Source organism: Lipotes vexillifer, unplaced genomic scaffold (assembly GCF_000442215.2).
Source record: "Lipotes vexillifer unplaced genomic scaffold, Lipotes_vexillifer_v1.1 scaffold545, whole genome shotgun sequence".
Lineage (NCBI taxonomy): Eukaryota > Metazoa > Chordata > Mammalia > Artiodactyla > Lipotidae > Lipotes > Lipotes vexillifer.
Window position 1 is genome coordinate 2,070,747 of NW_006779129.1, and position 23,914 is coordinate 2,094,660.

The following is a 23,914-nucleotide window of genomic DNA, read 5'->3' on the forward strand; positions in this document are numbered from 1 at the left end:
CTGTATCTTCCCTACACCAGCCCCGGAATCAACCACTTCCACAGGAGCCCTGGCACCTTTTATTGGAGAATGCAGTTTAGAAACCAAGATCTTGGCACTGAGTGTGTTCATTGCTACTGAGGTGTCATTTTTTTCTAGGCCCCATCAGAGGAGAGAGCAAGGAAATATATGTATATGTATTAACCCTCGCCTACGCATACCTCTGTACTTGTGAATCTATCTAGCCAGCAGCCATCCAACCATGGGTTCACGCTGATTCTAAACCAGCACCACTGGGTTCATTGAGACTCCCTCTTTCCTGGTTTGTTACTCTTAAAAAATAAGTTTAATAAGCTTGAAGGGTAAAGAGACAGGGAAATCTGAAAGATCTGTCATTGGTCAGTCATACAGGGAATTATGAACACACTCAAATTCCCTTAAGTGACCAAAATCATCCAAATACCACTAAGACAGAAGCATCAGAATAAGAGATGAACTTCAAAATTTCTAATGAGAATTGGTCTTTTATTTACTCAAAATGCGTTATTTCTTCAGTGATTAATATACAAGTGATGTTTAAATATGAAAATTACACTTTTTCAGTCAAAACATGGTGAACAAGAACAAGGAACCCTAAGAGCAACATTCTCATCACTCTGCAGTGTTAAGAAGGTCTCCTCCCCCAAACTACTCTATTACACACCGCTTTGTTCTCTTAAGACTTTTCTTCCTAAAAGAGAAAGAGTTGGGACTTCCCTGGCGGCACAGTGGTTAAGAATCCACCTGCCAATGCAGGGGACATGGGTTCAATCCCTGGTCTGGGGAGATCCCACGTGACGTGGAGCAACTAAGCCTGTGAGCCACAACTACTGAGCCTGTGCTCTAGAGCCCGCGAGCCACAACTACTGAGCCCACGAGCCACAACTACTGAAGCCCGCACACCTAGGGCCCATGCTCCACAACAAGAGAAGCCACCACAATGAGAAGCCCGTGCACCGCAACTAAGAACAGCCCCTGCTCGACACAACTAGAGATAGCCCACGCACAGCAACAAACACCCAATGCGGCCAAAAATAATAATAATAAAAAATAAATAATTTTTTTTTTAAAAGAGAGAAAGAGTTGATTACAGACCATACTTTTGTAAACTAGAGTAAAGAAACCAGCTTAAGACAATCTTTTATTGGAACACAAGGTTATAAAACAAAACTACAGAGGAAACGTTCTTGAGAAGTCATAATTTAATCACAGCGCCAGGCACGGAGTGGACGTCTTTATCATCAGGATCATCATGACTGCTGGGACTCCTCTGCCTAAGCCATGTCCACGGTAGACACCCCAGGAGGCCCGAGACACTAAAAAAACCAGAAGGACTCTGAGAACAAGGCCATTTCATAGAAGGCTAGATGCCAAGCTCTGAAGCAGCAGGGCAGCTGACAGAATGATTACTCAGCAGACCATCTCTGATCCTCTGCTTAAGAAGCCAAGAGAATGAAGCATCATTTGTTACCTACTGTACTGCCTTTTGGTTTTAAAAACTATGTCAATATGAATTACCAAGAGAGCTGCCTTATTCATAAAGAACAAGAGAGGGGACGAGAGGAGAAGGAAACAGCCTGGCTCTATATAATCAGCCAAGTACCTGCACCATGAAATAGTCACAGAAGCTCCAGCCTGGCTCGGTCCTCTTCTCCCTCAAGGTTCTCATGTCATCCTCAAACTTGCCTAGGTTTTTGGTAAAAGACATAAGAAGCAATGTCCTGAGTTTGGTCAGGAAAGCATTCCAGGATTCCTGAGTTCGGGAGGAGTCCTTCAAGGGGTCGGAGAGCACGACACACCTGTGGAGAGATGAACGGACTGTGGAGAAACCACCGCAAGCACAGAACCGCTGCCCCACGGCTACCACTTTCCTGGGGCGCAGGTTGGCATCCTCCCTCCCCTTCCTTTCTTCCTTCTTTAATGGGTAAAAAACATTAGTCAGGTGGTGAGAAATCAGATCGGGAAAAGGCTTCATCGTGAACTGATCTAATGCCACATGAGGAGTCAACGCTGTTCCCAAGAGTGCTGCTGTAGAACGGACTGGAAAGGGGGAGAGGGATTTACGATGAGTCTTGAGTCTTAGATCCTATCCCCAGGGCTCTCTGTAAAATAAGTTGATCGTATCTCACTCAGTTCCCAAACCCCATTTGCCCGGCCCCCTTCAAAAACCTTTCGGTTCCTTGCAACTGACAGACTAAAATTTACATGTTTTCACATGGCACACGAGGCCCATGACAGCACGGACCAACCCAGCTGTCCAGCTTTGGTTCCTACTATCTCCAGCTCAAGCCCACTCAGCTTCTCATGCTCTCCCGTCTTTTTACCCAGCACCTTCCCCGCACAGCCCTGCTCAGCTGACACACCCTCACTGAACCTCTCCCCCAGCCCCGCCCCTGCTGCTCTGCGCTTGGACCCACTGCGATTCCACGATTCCACGACCACAGCAGTCAGTGCGCCCTGGAAACGCCTCCTCTCTTTCCTGGTCTTTTTCTCCCACCAGACTGTGAGCGCCTCGAGAGCAGCGTTAATAAATACTTGATAAATAAAGGCTTAGAAAGATATTGCTTAACTTGTAGGTATAATACAATTTCACTACAAAAAGACTGTATGCATGGTGTAAAAATATCAAAGGCATAAAATTACAAGCGTTTCCAATGGATTTGGAAAAGGCAGCACATTCATCCGAGAGACTGGAAAAGGTAACTTTCTTTATCCTTGGTAACAGTAATTCAGAAAGATGAATAAATCTGAACTCAGAAATAACTTTTAAATATTGATGCTATGAGTTTCAACATTCCTCCTCTGTAAATATTCTACCTGAAGTACCAGCAAGTAGCAAAATGAACAGATTCTAAGTTTCATTTTCTCTGAGCTCCATCATACCTCTTGGAGGGAGGACTAAAGCTATGGATTATAAATCAGTGGACAAAGGGTGAAACAGCCATAGTCTAGGTGGTCCACCAGGTGAGTAATCAGTACCAAGAAGAAAATTTTTAAGTCGGTGGCCGGCTTTAATCCAGTCATTCCATCCCCACTAGATTCTGTTTCTTCCCCTGAAAGATAAAGGGGTCCAGTAAGCTCATTCCTAAGCCCTCTCCCTCAAAGGACTCACATGTATTTATTCACTATATGAGCTGCGAGGGTCTATCAGCTCAGTAGTTTCTCCTTAAGGCATTCTCAAGGATTATAATCCCTGTTTATTCCTGACCAGACACAGAGTTCTCTATACCTACAAGGGGTAGATGAAAAAGGAAACTGACACAAACACCAATCACCAAAACGATGTTTCCTTCAGTGACCTGGTGCTTATCAATCAGACAATACATTCGTGACACTGTCCACCCCTTATTATGCCCCTTCGACATTTACTGTTTCTACTACACCTTCTTCTTCTCTTATTAATACAACAAACGGTGCTTCAGAAATTCACATCAAGCAGAGTTAACTGAGAAAGGGAGAACCCGAAACAGCTCCTCAAGTCAGGCCCGGTGGAGTCTGACGTGGAGTAGAGCAGCGTCCACATGGCACGTGGCTGCACGGCAAGGAGATCCAGGCCGGGGTCTCTGCCAGTCACGGGGACGCTGCTGGCACAGACAATTAACACACGACCCTCTGTTTCAGCAACACTTACCAAAAGCCTGAAAATGCACAAAAACTTTCACCAAGCAATTTTCCTTTTAGGGAGTTATCCTAAGGAAATAACTAAGGATGTAGATAACATCTGAGCTAGAATGATGTTTATAATTTTATAATAATAAGTAAGCAATAGGGGCTTCCCTGGTGGCGCAGTGGTTGAGAGTCCGCCTGCTGATGCAGGGGATGCGGGTTTGTGCCCCGGTCCGGGAGGATCCCACGTGCCGCGGAGCGGCTGGGCCCGTGAGCCATGGCTGCTGAGCCTGTGCATCCGGAGCCTGTGCTCCGCAACGGGAGAGGCCACAACAGTGAGAGGCCCAAGTAACGCAAAAAAAAAAAAAAATAATAAGTAAGCAATAACTTATAAGTTCAGCAGAGGAGTGTATAAAGAACTTATAGTGCATTAATACTATGGACTACTATATACTAACAGTAATAGTGTAGAAATACATTTACTGTTCAAAGAAAACATTCTGTATTAAGTGAAATCTACACTTTTAAGTACAGATTTGTCAAAGGTGGCTTTGCAAATTCATGAAAATCAAAATGTTAGAAGGCATCTCTAAATATTGAAGATGAAATGTTAAAAATTTTAGTAAGTTAAATTTTTCGTATAAAGAATAGTCATTAAAAGCAAGTTAGTTTTAAATGGGTCTAGCAGAAACATACTTTTGGAAATTAGATAAAATTATAACGTAGACAAAAATAATCAATAAGCACTTCAAAAAAATTATTACACAATTTGAACTTTTCGTAAGTTTAGACTAACACACCCCATTAGTACCAATTTATTTACTTAACAAAATCCCAAACAAATATGATTTCTTTTGTTATATTAAAAACCACTCAAGGACTTCCCTGGTGGTGCAGTGGTTAAGAATCTTCCTGCCAATGCGGGGCACACGGGTTCGAGCCATGGTCTGGGAAGATTCCACATGCCACGGAGCAACTAAGCCCCTGCGCCACAACTACTGAGCCCGCACACCGCAACAAAGAGTAGCCCCTGCTCGCCACAACTAGAGAAAGCCCGCATGCAACTACGAAGACCCAATGCAGCCAAAAAATAAATAAGTTAATTAATTAAAAAACAAAACAAAAAAACACCACTCAGAGGCCATTCGGGTTTGACTTTGGGCTCCCCCTGTCTCAGCATTCCCTGTGGCCCACTTCCCCTCAGGTGGTAAAGCTGCTCTCTTCCCTACAGGCCTTACAGCCGTCCACTCTTCTTTCAGAACAAAAATGTTAGTACACCTAACCACAGAGAGGAAAAGGACACTCAGTAATGGAGCATCTAGCAGAATGTTAAACTGATTCCTTTGAGATAACTAATGTATGAATAACAGACCTCAGAAAAAAATCCCCAGAAGTCCAGATTGAGTGAGATTTCCCTAAGATAAAGTGTAAGCGCAACCATCTAATTCAAACTTTAAATACAGCAAGTCTGAACATTACTGTGTACCCAGCATTGTGTGGAACACAGAAAGGAAGCCCACACATGGCTCCCTCCCCGAAGAACTGTCGGCTCATCAGGTGGACCTGACACAGGATGCGGTCAAGTGGCAGCCACGTGGCAGGGTCTGGTTGGGACTCCTGGCCGCACACACCCAGGATCTCTTCCCTTAACTCCTCGCACGTCCTTCATTTCTTAGCCCCCAGAGCAGGCCAGCTCCCCTACTCCCAGCTCTTGCCGCACTCTGGAACCTTCTGTCTGAGCATTTGCCACCGCGGTGACCACAAGTGTGATGACTTGGGTGTGAAGTAATCCCCGCCTCTGCCACTAGACCACGCAGTATCAGAGCAGGGACAAGGCTCACCACTGCATCCCCAGCACCTCAAGTGCTAAACTGCCAGATACAGACTAAAACGGGCCAGGTGTTGGGATGCACTGGCCGGCACAGCTAGGCATGGACTCACTGAAGAGACAGGAAGTGAGCTACCAGCAGGAGAGAGCAGGGTGCGGACACGGCTGAGCAAGAGGGGAAAGGAGGCCTAGGCGCTGAAGTAGAGCCCCCAAGGTCTCAGGTTCCCTTTTAGGGTTTCTGAAGGAGAGACTAAACCAGCATTTTATAACTTCTGCCTTAAGGAACTCTTACTAGGTGTTAAGGTAAACAAAACACAGGGTCCCAGCACCAAGAAACGCCCAAGGAGCCCTGCTGTACACAGGCTGCAGACTTCTCAGAGCCCTTCCTGTGCTAACACCCATCACCGGCCTTCCAAGGGGACCCACTGTGGTCTCTCCCACGGTCACCAGGCCTCGGGGCCTCCCCTGCCAGGTAACCCGTTGCAGATCACTGTTCAGAGCTTCTCGCCAGCCGGCCAGGAACTCCACGAGGAGAGGGACCTCGTCTTCTCCTCAGCACCCATCACATGCTCAAGTGTCAGGCCTCGGACAGGTGCTCACACAGCAAACATTTACTACTACCTGGAAGCCAGTAAACTATATCATCCAGACATCAGCCCAAAGAGGTAAAATGAAACATACACTTACCTGTCACTCTGTTTATTACAAAAATCATTTCTTATTTTGTCCACAATAGAAGTTCGGGGAAGGATGTTTGTTTTGTTTTTTTTCTTGGCATCATTTTCAACTACCACTATTAACCAGTCCACAGAGCTATGAGCTTTCAGAACATTCTGCCACTTGGTGAGGTCATCTTTTACTGTAGCTTTATACACTTCAGTATCCTGAAAATAAATAATTCACTGTGAAAGCAGGTTAATTAATATCCTTTAGTTTATATGGCAAATGTGTCCAATAACGGAAGACAGCGCGCTTTCCTGCTCCGGGATGGGGACGCTGCATGGAAAGCCCGGCGCTAGTCCCGGCTGCTGGCACTCTGGGCAGGCTCAGCACCACACCCCAGGTGTGCACTGTCCCCAAGACCAGGGACGCCGAGGGGAGGTCTTCCAGCGTTACAGAGGAAGAGGTGGAGAGGCAGAGGGCCGAGCAAGCTGCCCACAGCAACACAGTCTGCTAACTAAGTTGGTACTTTAAAACCCAGGTCTGCAGGGCCAGAGGCCATGGGCCCAAGCACAACAGGGTCCCAGCACGGTCACAGCCCCGCCTTGATGGGAGAGGCGAGTGGCTGTGGAGCCCCCAGAACCACTCTAACCTCAGTGCCACGTGCAGGCCACGTCAGGGGCAAGGCAGCTTCAGAGGCGAACCCGAGTAAAGAGGACACTCTAGGGCTTTTGAAAACTGTTCTCATTCACATGGATCGATAGGGGAGCCGGCCTGGGCCTAAAAATCAAAGCTGCTCCTGACTCAGAGCACCACACACCAGCCTGCTAAAGAGCTCACCCCGCCTACGCGAACGCCAACGAGGCGAGCCTCGGTTCTCTCCCAGGGAGAAGCAGGGAAACAGAAGTCTTCCTTGCTTTGTAACTCTATTTACAACTGACGTTACGCTCCATGAATCCACTAAGCAGATTCAGAGTGAAAAAACCAAGATGCTTAACTCATTTCAATATCAGGCACTTAAAAACCTTTGGAAACTATAATTAATAGCTACTGTCTAAATATATGCTTTCCCCTCTTTTAATAGAAAGATTCCTTACTATCCTGCTTATATTTTCTCTGGATTTTTTAGTCTCTCTCGAGTAACACTCATGTAATTGATCCATGAATGAGTTAAATCTCAAATTCTGTATCAAGTCCCTCCTTTCATTTAATTAATAAGTGAAAAGTTCCAAAAGGCAGTACTTAAAAATTTTTTAAACTGCTATGTCCTCAGTTTAAATTTGAAATAAGTACAATCTGAAAAAGATCTCTGGGTTAAAAATTAAAAGGAAAACCATCCTGCAAAAATCTCATTTCGGTGAATTAATATCCAACAGTAACATACACACATACTGCATATTTTCCATACAATGGCAGTGCTTAGGACTGGAAGCTTAGATTTTACAAATGCTGGTGTTCTGTGAAACCCAGATGCGTGATGCCTGGAAAGTGAAACCAAAAGGCCAGGGGGCTGCAGCCACAGAGCCCGGCAGCTTTAAAATCAAGGCACAGACACAAATCGCAGGGCGGACAAGGGGCGGTGAGGAGCACTGACAAGCTCCAAGGCCGTCCCGGGGCCAGTTCAGGGCACCCTTCACCAGAATCCACATTGAGGAGAGGTGGCCGCACCCCAAGGGGACACCAGCCCCTCTCCTGGGGACATTCTGGGGCAGCTTGCGGGGACTCTCGGGAAGAGGCCTCGCTGAGCGGCCGGCTGGACAGAGTCCCCCAAAGTTCTGGCGGAATCGGGAGGACAGAACCTAGTCCATCACTCACGACGGTGAGCAAACAGCAAACATTCCTAAAAAGACTCACTGACTTTGCAGAAGAGGAATCCAAGCTGAGCCACTGAGGTTAAGGGTCTCTCAGGAAACCACAGCCAAGAGAGGAAGACGCCATCACAGGGAAGGAAGGGGGACGAGGGGGTCCTAGTGGGGAGCAGCCGCCTTGGCGCCAGAGCCAAGCCAGGTGAGGAGGGCATCACAGCGCAGATGACGAAGGACTGGGGGCTGGCTTGGGGTGTCCCAGGACAAGCAGGGCAAACAGGGCCTCCGAGGGGGGTCATGGGTCACATGAGGTGGGGAGGGGTGATCCAGCAGAGTGTCAGCCCCAGAGCGGGGGGCACCCACGCCACAGGGCAGCAGGACAGCAGTGACAGGAGAAGGTTCACAGGCAGCGATGATTCCAATAAGCAAACATATGGAGGATAATGAGTGCCTGGCTTCTCCAAGCCAGAGAAGGGAGTTACAAGTATGGAAAGGGAAGGAACTATGTCTCAAGTAGTATAATATGACTTGAAGGAAAGAGGTGTAACTTACAGTGTATACTATAAACCAGAGTTCCCCAACCCCCCGGGCCAAGGACTGGTACCGGTCCGCGCCTATTAAGAACCGGGCCGCACAGCAGGAGGTGAGAGATGGGCGAGCGAGCGAAGCTTTGTCTGCCGCTCCCCATCACTCCCCATCACTCGCATCACCGCCTGAACTATCCTCCCACCCCACCCCTGGTCCTTGGAAAAACTGTCTTCAACAAAACCGGTCCCTGGTGCCAAAAAGGTTGGGGACCGCTGCTATAAACCATAAAGCAACTGGTGGAATAACATAACAAAGAGCTTTACTTTTAAATCTAAACTCCTAAACATTGTCAACTTGCTCCAAAAAATTTTCTTAACAGATGGTAATCAAAACTATCAATAGGAACTTCCCAGGTGGCGCAGTGGTTAAGAATCTGCCTGCCAATGCAGGGGACACAGGTTCGAGCCCTGGTCCGGGAAGATCCCACATGCCACAGAGCAACTAAGCCCGTGCGCCACAACTACTGAGCCTGCGCTCTAGAGCTCTCGAACCACAACTATTGAGCCCATGTGCCACAACTACTGAAGCCCGTGCACCGCAATGAAGAGTAGCCCCTGCTCCCACAACAAGAGAAAGTTTGCGCACAGCAACAAATACCCAACCCGGCCAAAAAAATTAAGTAAGTAATTAAAATTAAAATTTTAAAAAACTATCAATAAAACAAAACAAAAGGGTTTCCCTGGTGGCACAGCGGTTGGGAGTCCGCCTGCCGATGCAGGGGACACAGGTTCGTGCGCCGGTCCGGGAGGATCCCACATGCCGCAGAGCGGCTGGGCCTATGAGCCATGGCCGCTGGGCCTGCGCGTCCGGAGCCTGTGCTCCGCAACAGGAGAGGCCACAGCAGTGAGAGGGCTGCGTACCACAAAAAAACAAAACCAAAACCAAAACAAAACAAAAAAACTAAAACAAAACAAAAAAACCCCACAGGCTCCCTACTGGAAAACAAGTTTAAGGAAAACAAAACACCATCATCGATAATGCCCACAAAAACTACACCTAGCAAAAAGATGCAAGACTTTTATGAAAAACATTATGACACGTTACAAAAACATAAAAAAGCCATAAAGAATGGAGAAACAAACCAGGTTCCCAGAGGAGAAGAATGAATTCATGATCATTAAAATTGTTCTCAGAAGAACGTGTAACTTTTCCAAGACAATCCCAATCAAAACACCTCAGTCTTTTGTTTTTTTCTTTTCAGTCACTGTTCCAGGTACCTATGGCTTTGTAACAAACCACTACAATACGCAGTGGTCCAGAAGATTTGCTCACAGACCTGAACCCTGGAGATTTGGTGGACAGCTCGTCTGCCCCACATGGTGTGAGATGTGGCACTGGAAAGCTGGGAGAGAGAAGGCAATGACATGTCTGCTGATGGACGCTAGCTTGTTGACAGCATCTGCTGGGGCTGGGAGTGCACACCTCCAGATGGCCTTCCCACAGGGGCAATGACTTCCTCTGAGAACGGTGGCTGGGATCTGACAGTAAGCATCCCAAGAGGACGCAGCAAAAGATATATTCCCTTTTAGGACAGTCTCAAGAGTCATAGCTTCCCTTCTGCCAGTCAGACCCACCCAGATTCAATTGGAGGAAATGCAGACCCAGGTTCTCATGGCAGGAATGTCACTGCCGTGCAGAGAAGAACACGTGGGATGGGAGATACTGTACAGACATTTTTGGAAAATAAAATCTGTACACCTAACAATCGGATTCTAAAATTCATATGAAAGAGAAAATGCATGCTAGCCAAGAGATTTATTTTAAAAGAACAGATATCAATACATATTATAAAAATGTAATTAAATGTAATTAAAAGTCTGGTCCAGGCATAGAACAGACAATGATCAATAGAACTGATGTGTCCAGAATATTGTGCATAAAGGATACTGCTTTAAAATAAAGGTGATGGGACTTCCCTGGTGGCGCAGTGGTTGAGAGTCCGCCTGCTGATGCAGGGGACACGGGTTCGTGCCCGGGTCCGCGAAGATCCCACATGCTGCGGAGAGGCTGGGCCCGTGAGCCATGGCCGCTGTGCTCCGCAACGGGGGAGGCCGCGGCAGTGAGAGGCCCGCGTACCGCCAAAAAAAAAAAAAAAAAAAAAAAAAAAAAAAAAAAAAAAGAATCTGCCTGCCAGTGCAGGGGACATGGGTTTGATCCCTGGTCTGGGAAGATCTCACATCAGCAGAGCAATTAAGCCCGTGTGACACAACTACTGAGCCAGCATGCCTAGAGCCCGTGCTCCACACAAGAGAAGCCACCACAGTGAGAAGCCAGTGCAATGCAATGAAGAGCAGCCCCTGCTCGCCGCAAGTAGAGAAAGCCTGCATGCAGCAAAGAAGACCCAATGCAGACAAAAAGTATAAATAAATAAATAAAAATTAATTAATTAATTAATTAAAGTTGACACGTTCAGTAAGTGGGGAAAAGGTAGACTATTATGAAATGATATTAGGTCAGGTTGCTCCCCATTTAGACAACAAATTAGACATTGAACCCACATTGCTCCTACCATATACAAAAATAACTTGAAGCTATACAGATCCAAATATAAAACACAAATTATAAAAATATTAAAAGAAAACATAGGAGAAAATCAGTTATTATCTTCAGATAGACAAGGCCTTCCTAAACATGAAACACTACTCAGAAACCATGTTTTTAATGACATATTTCACTCCATAAAGATTATAATAGTTATTAATATTCATGCACTAACTAATACATCAACTACCTATATAAAACAGAACTACAGAAGATGCAGGAGAAATAGAAACATTCTGATAATAGAAGACTTTAACATACCACTGTCAGTTAAAGATAGATCAAGTGGACAAAACAAAATATAAATGACCTCAACAACATAATCAGTACAAGCTCTTACGGGTACATATTTAATATTACAATCTAAAAACAAAGAAAATACATTCTCAAGCACACATGGAACATCCACAAAGACTTTATCTGGTCACAAAGAAAAAAATTTTCCTAATAGCAGAAAATATTAAAAACACCACTCTAATCCCAATGCAATAAAATTAGAAATGTTAACGTGAAAAAATTTTTAAACTTCCTTCTGGAGATTAAAAAACTTTTTGTTAAACTACTGAGTGTAAGGGGTGATACAAACAGAAAATAGAGAATTTCTGAAAAATAATAACAGAACGTGGGGATATATTTAAATTCACATCTTTAAAGACCTATATCACTGGGCTTCCCTGGTGACGCAGTGGTTGAGAATATGCCTGCCAATGCAGGGGACACGGGTTCGAGCCCTGCTCTGGGAAGATCCCACATGCCGTGGAATGACTAGGCCCGTGCCTACTACTGAGCCTGCGCGTCTGGAGCCTGTGCTCCGCAACAGAGGCCGCGACAGAGAGAGGCCCGCGCACCGCGATGAAGAGTGCCCCCGCTTGCCACAACTAGAGAAAGCCCTCGCACAGAAACGGAGACCCAACACAGCCAAAAAAAAATAAATTAATTAATTAAAAAAAGACCTATATCACTAAAAATTTTAGAATGAAAATAAATACATTCCCAACTTAAAAAAACTAGGAAAAGAACAAAGTAAACTATAAGAAAACAAAAGGAAGGAAATAATAAAAACAGAAGCAGAAATTAATGAGATAGAAAACATGCTAATAGTATATCAGATTAATAAATAAAACTCCTGTTTCTCTGGGGGGGAAAGAAACAACTAATTTAATCAAGGAAGAAAGGAAGAAAACACAAATATACAAAATAAGAAATAACGATGGGGAAATAACTATTGACACAGAGCATTTTTTTTTTTTTTTTTTTTTCTCTAAAAAAGCCACAGATTCTAAATGCTTACTTTGAACCTCCAAGACAGGAGTGGAAATATTCTAAATATTAATTCCAGATTAGCAGAGTCTAGAGATGCTTGGCCCCTGTAGATTGTATTCACATCTCCCATGTGTTAACATTTATTAGTTGTACTTTTGCCCTTTTGGCCCTTTTCATAAACAATGACTTTCACTAGTTAACTTTAAGTGGAAATCAAGAACTAAGTCAACAGAGGGAGAGGCCGCGACAGAGAGAGGCCCGCGCACCGCGATGAAGAGTGCCCCCGCTTGCCACAACTAGAGAAAGCCCTCGCACAGAAACGGAGACCCAACACAGCCAAAAAAAAATAAATTAATTAATTAAAAAAAGACCTATATCACTAAAAATTTTAGAATGAAAATAAATACATTCCCAACTTAAAAAAACTAGGAAAAGAACAAAGTAAACTATAAGAAAACAAAAGGAAGGAAATAATAAAAACAGAAGCAGAAATTAATGAGATAGAAAACATGCTAATAGTATATCAGATTAATAAATAAAACTCCTGTTTCTCTGGGGGGGAAAGAAACAACTAATTTAATCAAGGAAGAAAGGAAGAAAACACAAATATACAAAATAAGAAATAACGATGGGGAAATAACTATTGACACAGAGCTTTTTTTTTTTTTTTTTTTGTGGTACGTGGGCCTCTCACTGCTGTGGCCTCTCCCCGTTACGCAGCACAGGCTCCGGACGCGCAGGCTCAGCGGCCATGGCTCACGGGCCCAGCCGCTCCGTGGCATGTGGGATCTTCCCAGACCAGGGCACGAACCCGTGTCACCTGCATTGGCAGGCGGACTCTCAACCACTGAGCCACCAGGGAAGCCCCAGAGCATATTTTAAAAGCTGAAAAAAGACCACTTCATACACCTCAATGAAAAGAAATTTTTAAACTGAGATGTATAATTTCTAAGAAAAATATAGTTTATCAAAATTGACAAAAGGCTGAAACAGATCAATTTCCATAGAAGGGATACAGAAAGTGATCAAGGAACTATTCCACAAGAAAGTACCAGGTCCAGATGGTTTCTCAGGAGAACTCCAGCAAACCCTAGAGACCAGATAGTACTAGTGCTATGTAAATTGTTTCAGATATAGAAAACAAACAAAAACTTCCAAGTTATTTTTATGAATCAAGTATAACATTGATACCTAAACCTGATAAACACAGCAGAAAAAAAAGTCATAGACCAATCACTTGTGAATATATTGATACATGCAAAAACTCCTGAATAATGTGAACAGACGCCAATACCACACTAAGAAAATAATACTCTGACCAAGTGGAATATATGCCAGGAAGGCGAGTGTGCTTCAATAATTAGAGACCCACTAACGTAATTCAACAAACTAGTAGATACAAGCGGGAAAAACCATATGATTACCTCCACCAGGTATGAGAAAGCCTCTAACAGGATTCAACAGTGTATTCCCAATAAAAACCCTCGAGAAAATAGGAACGGATGGAAGTTCCTTCACACACTCACTCAGATTTACCTTATTCCCATAGCCAGCGCCCTACTGTGGGGAGACACCACAGGCATTCCCACTGAAGTCAGGAACAAGGAAAAGATACCCACTGTCTCCACTGCTACTAGACAATGTCTTACAACAGGAAAAGCGATCTGAGGCATAAGAATTGAAAAGGAAGAAATAAGACTCTCTGCAGGTGACAGGATAGGATATCTGGAAAACCCTAGACTTTGGGGCCTAGAGAACCAATGATAAAACTAACTCAATAAAAGAATTCAGCAAGGTTAACATGAAAAAAATCAATGTCTTCATATACAAAAAAAAAAAAACCAACTAGAAGATATAATGGGAGAGAAAACCCCGCTGACAATAGCAACTAGAAAGTAAAATACTTAGAAAAGTAATTTGATACTAAAATCCACGTGGAAAAATAAGCATGCCAAAGCAACTAGGCAAACACTGAAGAGAATGACCCCTGAGAGAGGACCAGCCCGACCAGGTATGAATGTGGACTGTCAGTCTAGGGAAAGCACGAACTGCAAACAAACTCTGCACTCTTCATAGCAGGTTTGTTTCTGCCTGTAGTACAGGTGTAGCAATTCTGAAACTATGCTATGCATACTGCAGGACTGAGCAGGTGAGTGAATGTGTTGATGCGTCAGAGCCAGGGTAGATATAAACACGGAACACGGTAAGGCAAGAAAGAGCCCTGTGGGGTTAGAGGCTAAAATCAGAGGCATCGGTATCAACTCATGATTTCTAAGACACATGCTTCCCTAGCCCTGTGTAGTCAAAAGGCATAGAAGCGGGGACCCTCCCACAGTGCCAGGGGAACCAGGGCTCTGTGAAAAAATGGCTGATTCCAGCACAAGGGTAGCAAAGGGACAAGAACCCAGAATACCTTGCTGTGCCGGAAAGCTAGAAAGTGCTCAAAAGGCACAGGAGCCAGCTTGAAGTGACTCTCACTGGCCAAATCTGGGACAACCTGAACGTCAAAATAAGTAAGGATAACTGACTATAAAGCACTAAATGAAACAGAAGCCCACACAGGCTCTTCCCTGCAGTAGAGCGCTGACTGATACATTTGGGGGAGTGGCGTGTGCAAAAGCCTCGGTAATGACTGACCGGTGCAGGAAGAATCAGCACTGGGGGCTAAGTCTGGTCTGGATTTTGGAGGGGTTCCCGCGACTGTGTGATAGGGGTGCCTCCCTGGGCATAAACCGTGCAAACAACATGGCTTATGCTGAACGTCTGCGTTCCCCCAGGAGTCTAGCCACCCCTGGAGTTTTGCTGTGTGTCAGGCGGAGGCTGCCTATGTGCCTGGTCCAACAGAAACCCTGGGCGCCGCGTCTCCAACGAGCTCCCCCGGTGGACAGCGTCTCACACGTGCTATCACACTTGTTCTCGGGAGGAAGCGCATCCCACGTGACTCCGCTGGGAAAGGCTGCAGAGCACAGTGAGCCAAGGCAAAGGGCGCGGGACTGGGGGGAGGAGCAGGCGCGAGCTGCGAGCTTCCTCAATACAACTACGGGAACTACGTCTGCAGCCCCGGCTCCCAGTTGAAATGTCACAGCGCAACGACCTATGCACTGTGTATACTGCTACATGCTTGTTTCATCAGAGTCCAACAGACAGGAGGAAATGGCCCACAGAATTTCCTATTCGTCCATGAAACAGTAATTCCGTCAAGAATGGGTTCACGAACACAGAACTGCCAAGTACGAGTGAAGGCCACAGTGCCCGCAGCTGCAGCGTCCCCTCACTCGATGGGCATCCCAGAGCGCCTCCTGCACCAGACACGGATCCTGAGTTAGGAGACACAGTCCCCTGCCCCCAGAGAGCCCGCAAACCAGAGCCAGAGACAAACAAGGATCTGTAAGTACAGTAACTGTCATGATGGTGAGTACAGGGTGTTATGAAAACAAAGCTGAAAGTAAATATTAAAAAGACCCAGTGCCCACTAGGCTACAGTGAGATGGCTCACAAGAACTGGAAACACAAGTAAGACCATATTTGGTGATCACCACGAGTGGCCCGCGCTGGGCCAGAGCAGAAAATAGGCCACGGCAAAGCCACATGCTTGGCTGAAGGATGGAGAAAAGAGAAGACTACCAAAAAATTAAAATTAAAAAGTAAATTTCAAAAAGTATAGCTGTCTTAGCAAAACCCGGACCTCTGAATCTTAACCCCCTTCCAAGACATGTTCTTGTAACTTTTCCCTTTAAATGAATACTTACACAGCATTCCGTCCAATAAATATGAAGAAAGGGGAACGTGAGCAGAGCTTTGTTTCCTTCTTTGGGCAGCAGCTCCTCTTTGAATTGAACAAAGTTAGATTCTAGGTGAATCATCTTTGGAGCTCGGCCATAGGACCTATAAACAATTTTTAACAAGTCACTGAGAAAAATGAGAACGTTTAGCAGAAAGAAAAGGAGAAAACGACAACAACAATTTAAACACATCTATGAGTTCAGAAGTACACATAGGGCACTAAGCCTGAACTGTAGCGATTACATATGCTATACAAAAAGACGCTGTAACTTAGTTTAAACACAGCCCACATGGACATGTCAAGGCCCCCCATAAACCTGTCGGCTTTACTTTTCTTGCAACACCGACTTCTGGGAAAAACGGATGTTAACCTACAGTCACTATAAAAGAAAAGAGTTTCCCAATTGTCAAAAGTGCTGTGTGAAGCTATCAAAGCTTTAAACTGCTCTAATACTTTTGTGACAACCCGTATTATCCAAAACAGAGAACTGTCTGGTGAAAAAGAACACGTTTCGTTCACATAGCGTAAATAAAATAGTGGTAACCACCCTCCTCCATTTTTTCTCAACCCAAGAACAAAGGACACACAGAGAAATCCCACAAGCTGCACTCATCTAATCTATGGCTATCAGAGGGTATGGATGCTGTTTTTATTATACTTGTAAAAATGAATTATGCTACATACACCTTTTTCCCACACCTCTATTCTTCACCTCTAGTAGTTGCATCTTTTAAGTATCTATAGCTGGATTTTGTACTTTTTATCCAATCTAAGGAGCCTCGGTGATTAATAAGCTGAAACCAACCAAATTTAATGTGATTATGCTTGAACTTGTGGATTTTCTATTTCAGGCTATTTTTTTCTGTCCTTTGAGAGATTAATCAAGTTTTCTTTTTCCATCCTTTTTCTCTGTTAGTTTGAAAGCTTAACCATCTATTTCTTTTCTGCCGTTGGTTACATTTTAATTTTTAACATGCATAAACTTATATTTCCCTCCCAAAGACTGCAGTAAATGTCTGCCTCTCCTTGAACAAGACAAAGCTAGTGCACTGTCTGCTCTCTGCTTTCCTACACAACCTGACATTTTAGATTGTTTAATTCTTAAAAGCACTGACACCATAATATAGCATAGTACTTATGACTTGCTTGCTGGAAGCTGCTTCCTTTATCCTGTGAATTCATGGTTCATTTTCCTTTTTCTTGAGATACATTCCTTAATTATTTCACAGAGAGTGGTACAGTTTCTGATCATACATGTCTGAAAATGTTTCCCAACGATCTCCATCCGGTGGCAAGCAGCAAATATACGACGTGAACAGCACTCTGGAGGGAACACGTGTGGTGCCACGCGGCCAGAGTGGCAGATCAGGGCCCCCGGCCATCCTGGGCCCAGCTGGCATCCTGTCTCTCCCAAGGCCCGAGGGAGGCTGAGGCAGTCTTCCCGCTTGTATGAGTTATGAATAATACAGAACTCTAGATTCAGAGGTGCTTGCCCTCAAGACTCTGCTTAAATGCTGTATTTTATGCTACACTTTAAATGCTGTTAGAGACTGCAAATTCGGTTTTTCTTTCCTCCCTGTTGCTTGGCGTGGCTTTTGGTTTGCTTTGTTTTGTTTTCATTCTGCTCGACATTCAGCGGCCCCTGCAATCTCCAAACTCACTGCGGGGAAAATCTTGCCGCCCGTCCTCCAAGTATCGCCTGTCCCCCACCCGCTCTACACTCTCCTTCTGAAACATCTTCCACGGGACATTGAAACTTCTGGACTCAGCCTTCACGGCTCAGCTTTCCTTTCACGCCTCCAACTCCAGCTCTCAGCATTCAACTCCAGAGTTTCCAAGCGCAACCTCCCAACTCACTACTTTGCTTTTCAGCTACACAGCAGTTCACGGCATCAAGTAAAGTTTCGCTTCAATCTTTTCCCCCCAAGATCTAATCAATTAATTTAAAATTTTCACACACACACACACACACACACACACACACACACACACCCCACCCCACGGCAGAGGGAACCCTGCCCGGGCCTTCTGTCACCCCTTTCTACCCCTCGCCTACCAAGGTCCTGGGCCCCGGGCCCTATCACCTGTCAGGGACTCGCCTGCTTCTCAGGGAGCCACCTCTGCAGACACAAGGGCTCAGCCTTCCCTCCTATTCCTCTGTCCATCCTCCTTCTCCCAAAGAGGCGCCCACACCTCTGCTGCTGCCACTTCTGCCCTCCTCTGTCCTTGAACATCTCTCGTTCTCTTTGCTCATTTAGTTTTCAAGAAGGTGAAGAGATGAAAACACGTGTTAAATCTACGCGGTGTCTCTATTTCCCTGTCTCTTCTGTCTTTCCGAATGTTTAGGTAACGTGCACTATTGGAGCCTTTTACAGATTTACTCCATTTCCTCAGGTATTAAACTCTTCCGTTTGCTGGACTCTTTTCTCTCGCTCACAGCGCTGGGCCTCTCGAGACGCTGAATAATTTTTCTGTGAGAGAATTCTCCCACGTTCTGTACACTCCTCATATTACATGCAGGTAATTAAACACATTCCTTGTAACACTATCATCGGGCACAAAAACTAGACTAGGTTCACTAGAGAGCCCGGGCCAGTCATCTGGAATGTTAACTCTGCAAGTTAGTAGATTACAAACTGGTGATCAGAAAGGAATAACACAGCAAGAATCAGAATTACACGAACATGAGTAACAACAGGAAATTCTCCATATACCTTGGTTAAAATCAGATTACCAGTATTAACAAGTCACAATCCAAACATTTTCTACAAATAATATCTAATCTTACCAGAAATTAGTCTTCCAGTAAGATAATTCAAAGTCAATTATTTCCTCAGAACGAGTCATTAGAGGAACAATTACAAACAATAGGGCAAACGGGAGGATTGATCTGGTTTCTCTCCTAATTTTTTTTTATAAATTTTTTAATTTTTAATTTTTATTTTTGGCCGTGTTGGGTCTTCGTTGCTGTGCGTGGGCTTTCTCTAGTTGCGGCGAGCGGGGACTACTCTTCATTGCAGTGTGCGGGCTTCTCATTGCAGTGGCTTCTCTTGTTGCAGAGCATGGGCTCTAGGTGTGTGGACTTCAATAGTTGTGGCACGCAGGCTCAGTAGTTGTGGCACACAGGCTCAGTAGTTGTGGCACGCGAGCTCTAGAGCGCAGGCTCAGTAGTTGTGGCACACAGGCTCAGTAGTTGTGGCACGCGAGCTCTAGAGCGCAGGCTCAGTAGTTGTGGCACACAGGCTCAGTAGTTGTGGCACGCGAGCTCTAGAGCGCAGGCTCAGTAGTTGTGGTGCACGGGCTTAGCTGCTCCGCGGCATGTGGGATCTTCCCAGGCCAGGGCTCGAGCCCGTGTCCCCTACATTGGCAGGCAGATTCTTAACCACTGTGCCACCAAGGAAGCCCCTCCTTCATAATTTTTAAGTAACATCTTTCTGTGTACTTTCTCACCCTTAAGAGAAGAGCCAGGAGCTCAGGGCAGAGAGAAGGCCTCATAAGACAGCAGACAGAGGCACCTGCTCTAATGTGGAATCGGAGTGTGCGTCTCCTTTCCAAAATGCCATGAGGAATCAGAAGCTATTGCTACAAAAGTGGGCCTTCAGCTCAGAAGAAGTGTCCCATTTCTACCACCCTATGTCTTGGCAAGAAACTCAACACACTCCTTAGAGAGGAAGGGCCACAATTCCGTGGCTGCACCCCGTCTCCTGAGAACTTAGCCTTTAACTCTTACTACTTCAGTCGCTCACACAAATGCCTACAGAGCGAGGAGGGGGCGCAGCGCACAGCAGCGGCACCGCACCTTCTCCATTCCATCGGTTCTCTTGGAAGCTGCTGGGAGAGCGTCGGATAAATAGACGTAAATAAATTCTGATCTCCAGCACCTACAACAGGAATAAAAATGGCATTTTTAGGTAAATATAGGAAAAATGGACTCTAAAATTTATTAATTGGTATTTTTAGGCAACTTAATAATTTAGCAGGATGACATCACAAAACAAGATTTTTTCATATCTTTAAATAAGTGGTCTCAAGAAAAGCCAGCACTCGACATGTGACCTAACTAACCCTCGCCCGGCCTATCTGAGGTGGGTATGATTCTCCCCACGAGGAGGAGGGGGAGGGTCAGGAAAGCGGAGTCACCTGCCGGGGTCTGACAGCTAAGGAGGCGGAGCGGGCCCAGCTCCAGCCAGCCTCACCTCTGCGTCAGCTCATACTGCTGCTGCTCTCTTCAACTTGGACAAAACAGCCATGAAACTCCAGGCAGAATAGGAAACCCGGACAAGTGAACATGAGTTTCTTCACCAAAATAAGCTCGATAGGAGCCGAGCCGTACAGTACGCTCTCTGTGCCCGTGCCACTCAGGACACCGGACACGCCTGCTCTCATCCAGTCCACACGGGAAGTCCTGGAGGCAGACCCGACCTCACGGCCAAGAAGGGGGAGCACAAAGCTGGCTGGCTGCGGAGACCAGTGAGGAACCCAGGAGTGTCTGATTTCACATGCTAAGCTGTTAATTCAGCTCTTTCATCCTAGCTTTGACGGAACTGAAAAATCCACTTAGCTCTCATAAAATGATAGCATAACCATATCGCACTTAGGCTTAAAAAGAACCTTTCAGTAGATGACTCAAATTCTTATACTCAGAGGATCCTCTAACTTTAAGCACAACCATTTTTCATTTGCTTTTCTATTGATCTTAAAGAAATCATTGGGAATTGATGTAGGCCATTAACACATTTGCTTATTTTGCTATCATGAGCCCCCCCCCCCAAAAAACCAAAACAGGGGCTTCCCTGGTGGCGCAGTGGTTGGGAGTCCGCCTGCTGATGCAGGGGACGCAGGTTCGTGCGCCGGTCCGGGAGGGCCCTGCATGCTGTGGAGCGGCTGGGCCCATGGGCCATGGCCGCTGGGCCTGCGTGTCTGGGGCCTGTGCTCCGCAACGGGAGAGGCCACAGCAGTGAGAGGCCCGCGTACCGCAAAAAACAAAACAAAACAAAACAAAACAAAATAAAACCTTCCCCAAACCACATAACACTGTCAAGTGATTGCTGAGAGGAACGGTGTTTCTGGGCAGCTGAGCTGCTTAACAGAGAGGCCGTGGGGCACAGTGACTGGACAGAGATGCTGAAAGGCTGATGGCCTGGTTCCCACCTAAGCTCACCTACCAGGTGAGTAAGCATGGGGAGACCACCGAGCCTTTCTGTGCCTTGGGGACCATCTGTGAAATGGGAAAATAAGAATAGCTCCCAACAGGGCTGTGGTGAGACTGAGTGAGTCAACACAAATAACTCTGAACAAGGCCTGACACAAACTAAATCCTTAATAAGGGTTACTATTAATAATTCATTGTTGACATAAAAACAACTTTTCTGTTTTAACTCATCATTTTTCATCATGTTCATTTATTTGGCAGTTGTCTTAGAAAAATCAAAATAAGAAAACTTTGAGTTAGCTTCAGATTCCTTACCTTTGAGTGCCAACTCCTGCTGTCTCTTTTAAAGGTTCTAAGATTAACATATAAAAATCACTACACTTTGCTAAACAGTAATTAGGGCAAACACATAGAAGCTTTCTCCTCTTTCACTTAGTTATATATATATATATATATATATATATATATATATACATATACATATATATATATATGGTCCTTGCAATAAAGTCTCACATAAAGGTACAGGGGGTGGAGTCAAGATGGTGTACTAGGAGGACGTGGAATTCATGTCTCTGAACAACTAGGGCACCTACCAGGCACCAGCGGGGGACCACAGACACCTAAGGGGACAGGACGAACCCCCAACAACTGGGTAGGACGTGGAGGGGACTGGTGCCCCTGAGGGGCGGCTGGGGACGGGGAAGGGATCCCACACCTGAAGGGGGAGGTTGGGGGACCACTGGGAGGGCAGAGAGTCAAAAGGGAGCATGGCCAGGTTTCCCCTGCCTGAGCCTGATGAGATCCCGGGCCTGATCCTGTGCGCACCGAGGCCTCCTCCAGCTGCGCGGGTCCCGAGGGAATGGGAGGGAGGGAAGGGGGAGCAAAAGTAAAGGCCAGACCTCCAGGACCAGCACCCCTGAGGGGCAGCTGGGGGAGGGGAGGAGTTCCTACACCTGGCGGGACCCACCCATGCACGGTTAGGGGTCCAGCAGCAACAGGGGAGATCCCGGGGGAGATGGTGGGGAGGGGTGCGAAGGAACGGCAGGGAACGGAGCCAGCACTTTCCCTGTCCACTTAGGCACCAGGGAACCTGTTGGGCTCCTGGGCCTAATCCTCTGCCCTCCCAGCCTCCCTCCTGCTGTGCAGAGCCCAAGCCCCGCCCCTACACTCGGAGACCCCGAGACTCCCTCCAAGGCGCTGGGACCAAGCCCCACCCACACAACCCCACTCAGGGCCCTACCTCCAGACTCCGGAGCTCCACACTCCAGAGGCCCTCCTTTCCACGCGCTGCCTCTCCCCTTCCGCCCTAAGCAGAGGCCGCATCCCATGCTCAAACGTCACCCCGCAACCCGCCTAGGTCCCGCCCCACCCTAAACCCCACCCCTGCCTAAGTTCCACCCCCACCTGAACTCCGCCCTCAGAGCCAAGGCTTTTCTTATTGTTGTTTTTTCCTCTTTTAGATGGGGGTTCTGTTTCACCTTGTTGACTCATTGTTGTTGATTCTTTTATTTTTCCTAATAAATTTTTTATTTTTCCAATTTTATTTTATTCTTTATACTTTGTTAGTGATCTCTCCTCTTGTCTTGTTCACGGGGCCCTTTTCTTTCTTTTTTTTTCTTTTTTCTGTTGTGGTTTTATTTTACCTTGTTGCAGTTGTTTCAATTATAGTTTTATTTTTCCTAATATATCTTTTATCTTTCCAATTTTATTTTTTTATTCTTTGATATTGTACTGCACCTTTTTTTTCTTTCTTCCTTCCTTTTGTTTTTTTTACCGTGCCACAAAGCTTGCGAGATCTTGGTTCCGAGGCCAGAGGTCAGGCCCGAGCTCCTGTGGTGGGAGCTCCGAGTCCAAACCGCTGGACTAACAGAGAAACTCAGACCCCAGGGAATATTAATTGGAGTGAGGACTCCCGGAGGTCCTCATCTCAGCACTAAGACCCAGATCTATCCAACTGCCTACAAACTCCAGTGCTTGACATCTCAGTACAAACAACCAGTAAGACAGGAATACAGCACCACCCATCAAAAAAAAAAAAAAACGACAAAAAAAGGTTACAGATGAAGGAGCAAGGTAAAAACCTACAAGACCAAATAAATGAAGACAAAACAGGAAAGCTATCTTAAAAAATGAATTCAAAATAATGATAGTAAAGATAATCCAAAATTTTGGAAATAGAATGGAGAAAATACAAGAAACATTTAACAAGGACCTAGAAGAACTAGAGCAAACAAACAGTAATGAACAACACAATTACTGAAATTAAAAATACTCTAGAAGGAATCAATAACAGAATAACTGAGGTGGAAGAACGGATAAGTAAGCTGGAAGATAAAATGGTGGAAATAACTGCCAGGGAGCAGAATAAAGAAAAAAGAATGAAAGGAACTGAGGACAGTCTCAGAGACCTCTGGGACAACAATTAAACGCACCAACATTTGAATTATAGGGGTCCCAGAAGAAGGAGAGAAAAAGAAAGGGTCTGAGAAAATATTTGAAGAGATTATAGTCGAAAACTTCCCTAACATGGGAAAGGATATAGTCAATCAAGTCCAGGAAGCACAGAGAATACCATACAGGATAAACCCAAAGAGAAACACACCAAGACACATATTAATCAAACTATCAAAAATTAAATACAAAGAAAAAATACTAAAAGCAGCAAG

At 45.5% G+C, this 23,914-nt stretch overlaps 1 protein-coding gene across 1 annotated transcript in view; it reads right to left on the reverse strand.

Annotated features, from left to right (window-relative positions):
- The window catches only part of TRAPPC10 (trafficking protein particle complex subunit 10), a 91,271-nt gene that overhangs the window by 42,968 nt on the left and 24,389 nt on the right, over positions 1–23,914 (reverse strand). Inside the window, exons 2-5 of the mRNA XM_007452496.1 lie at positions 19,893–19,974; positions 16,059–16,194; positions 6,140–6,336; positions 1,622–1,817 (exon numbers count right to left, since the gene is read on the reverse strand). Coding sequence (XP_007452558.1) covers positions 1,622–1,817; positions 6,140–6,336; positions 16,059–16,194; positions 19,893–19,974 — 611 coding nt within the window. The remainder of the gene's footprint in view (positions 1–1,621; positions 1,818–6,139; positions 6,337–16,058; positions 16,195–19,892; positions 19,975–23,914) is intronic.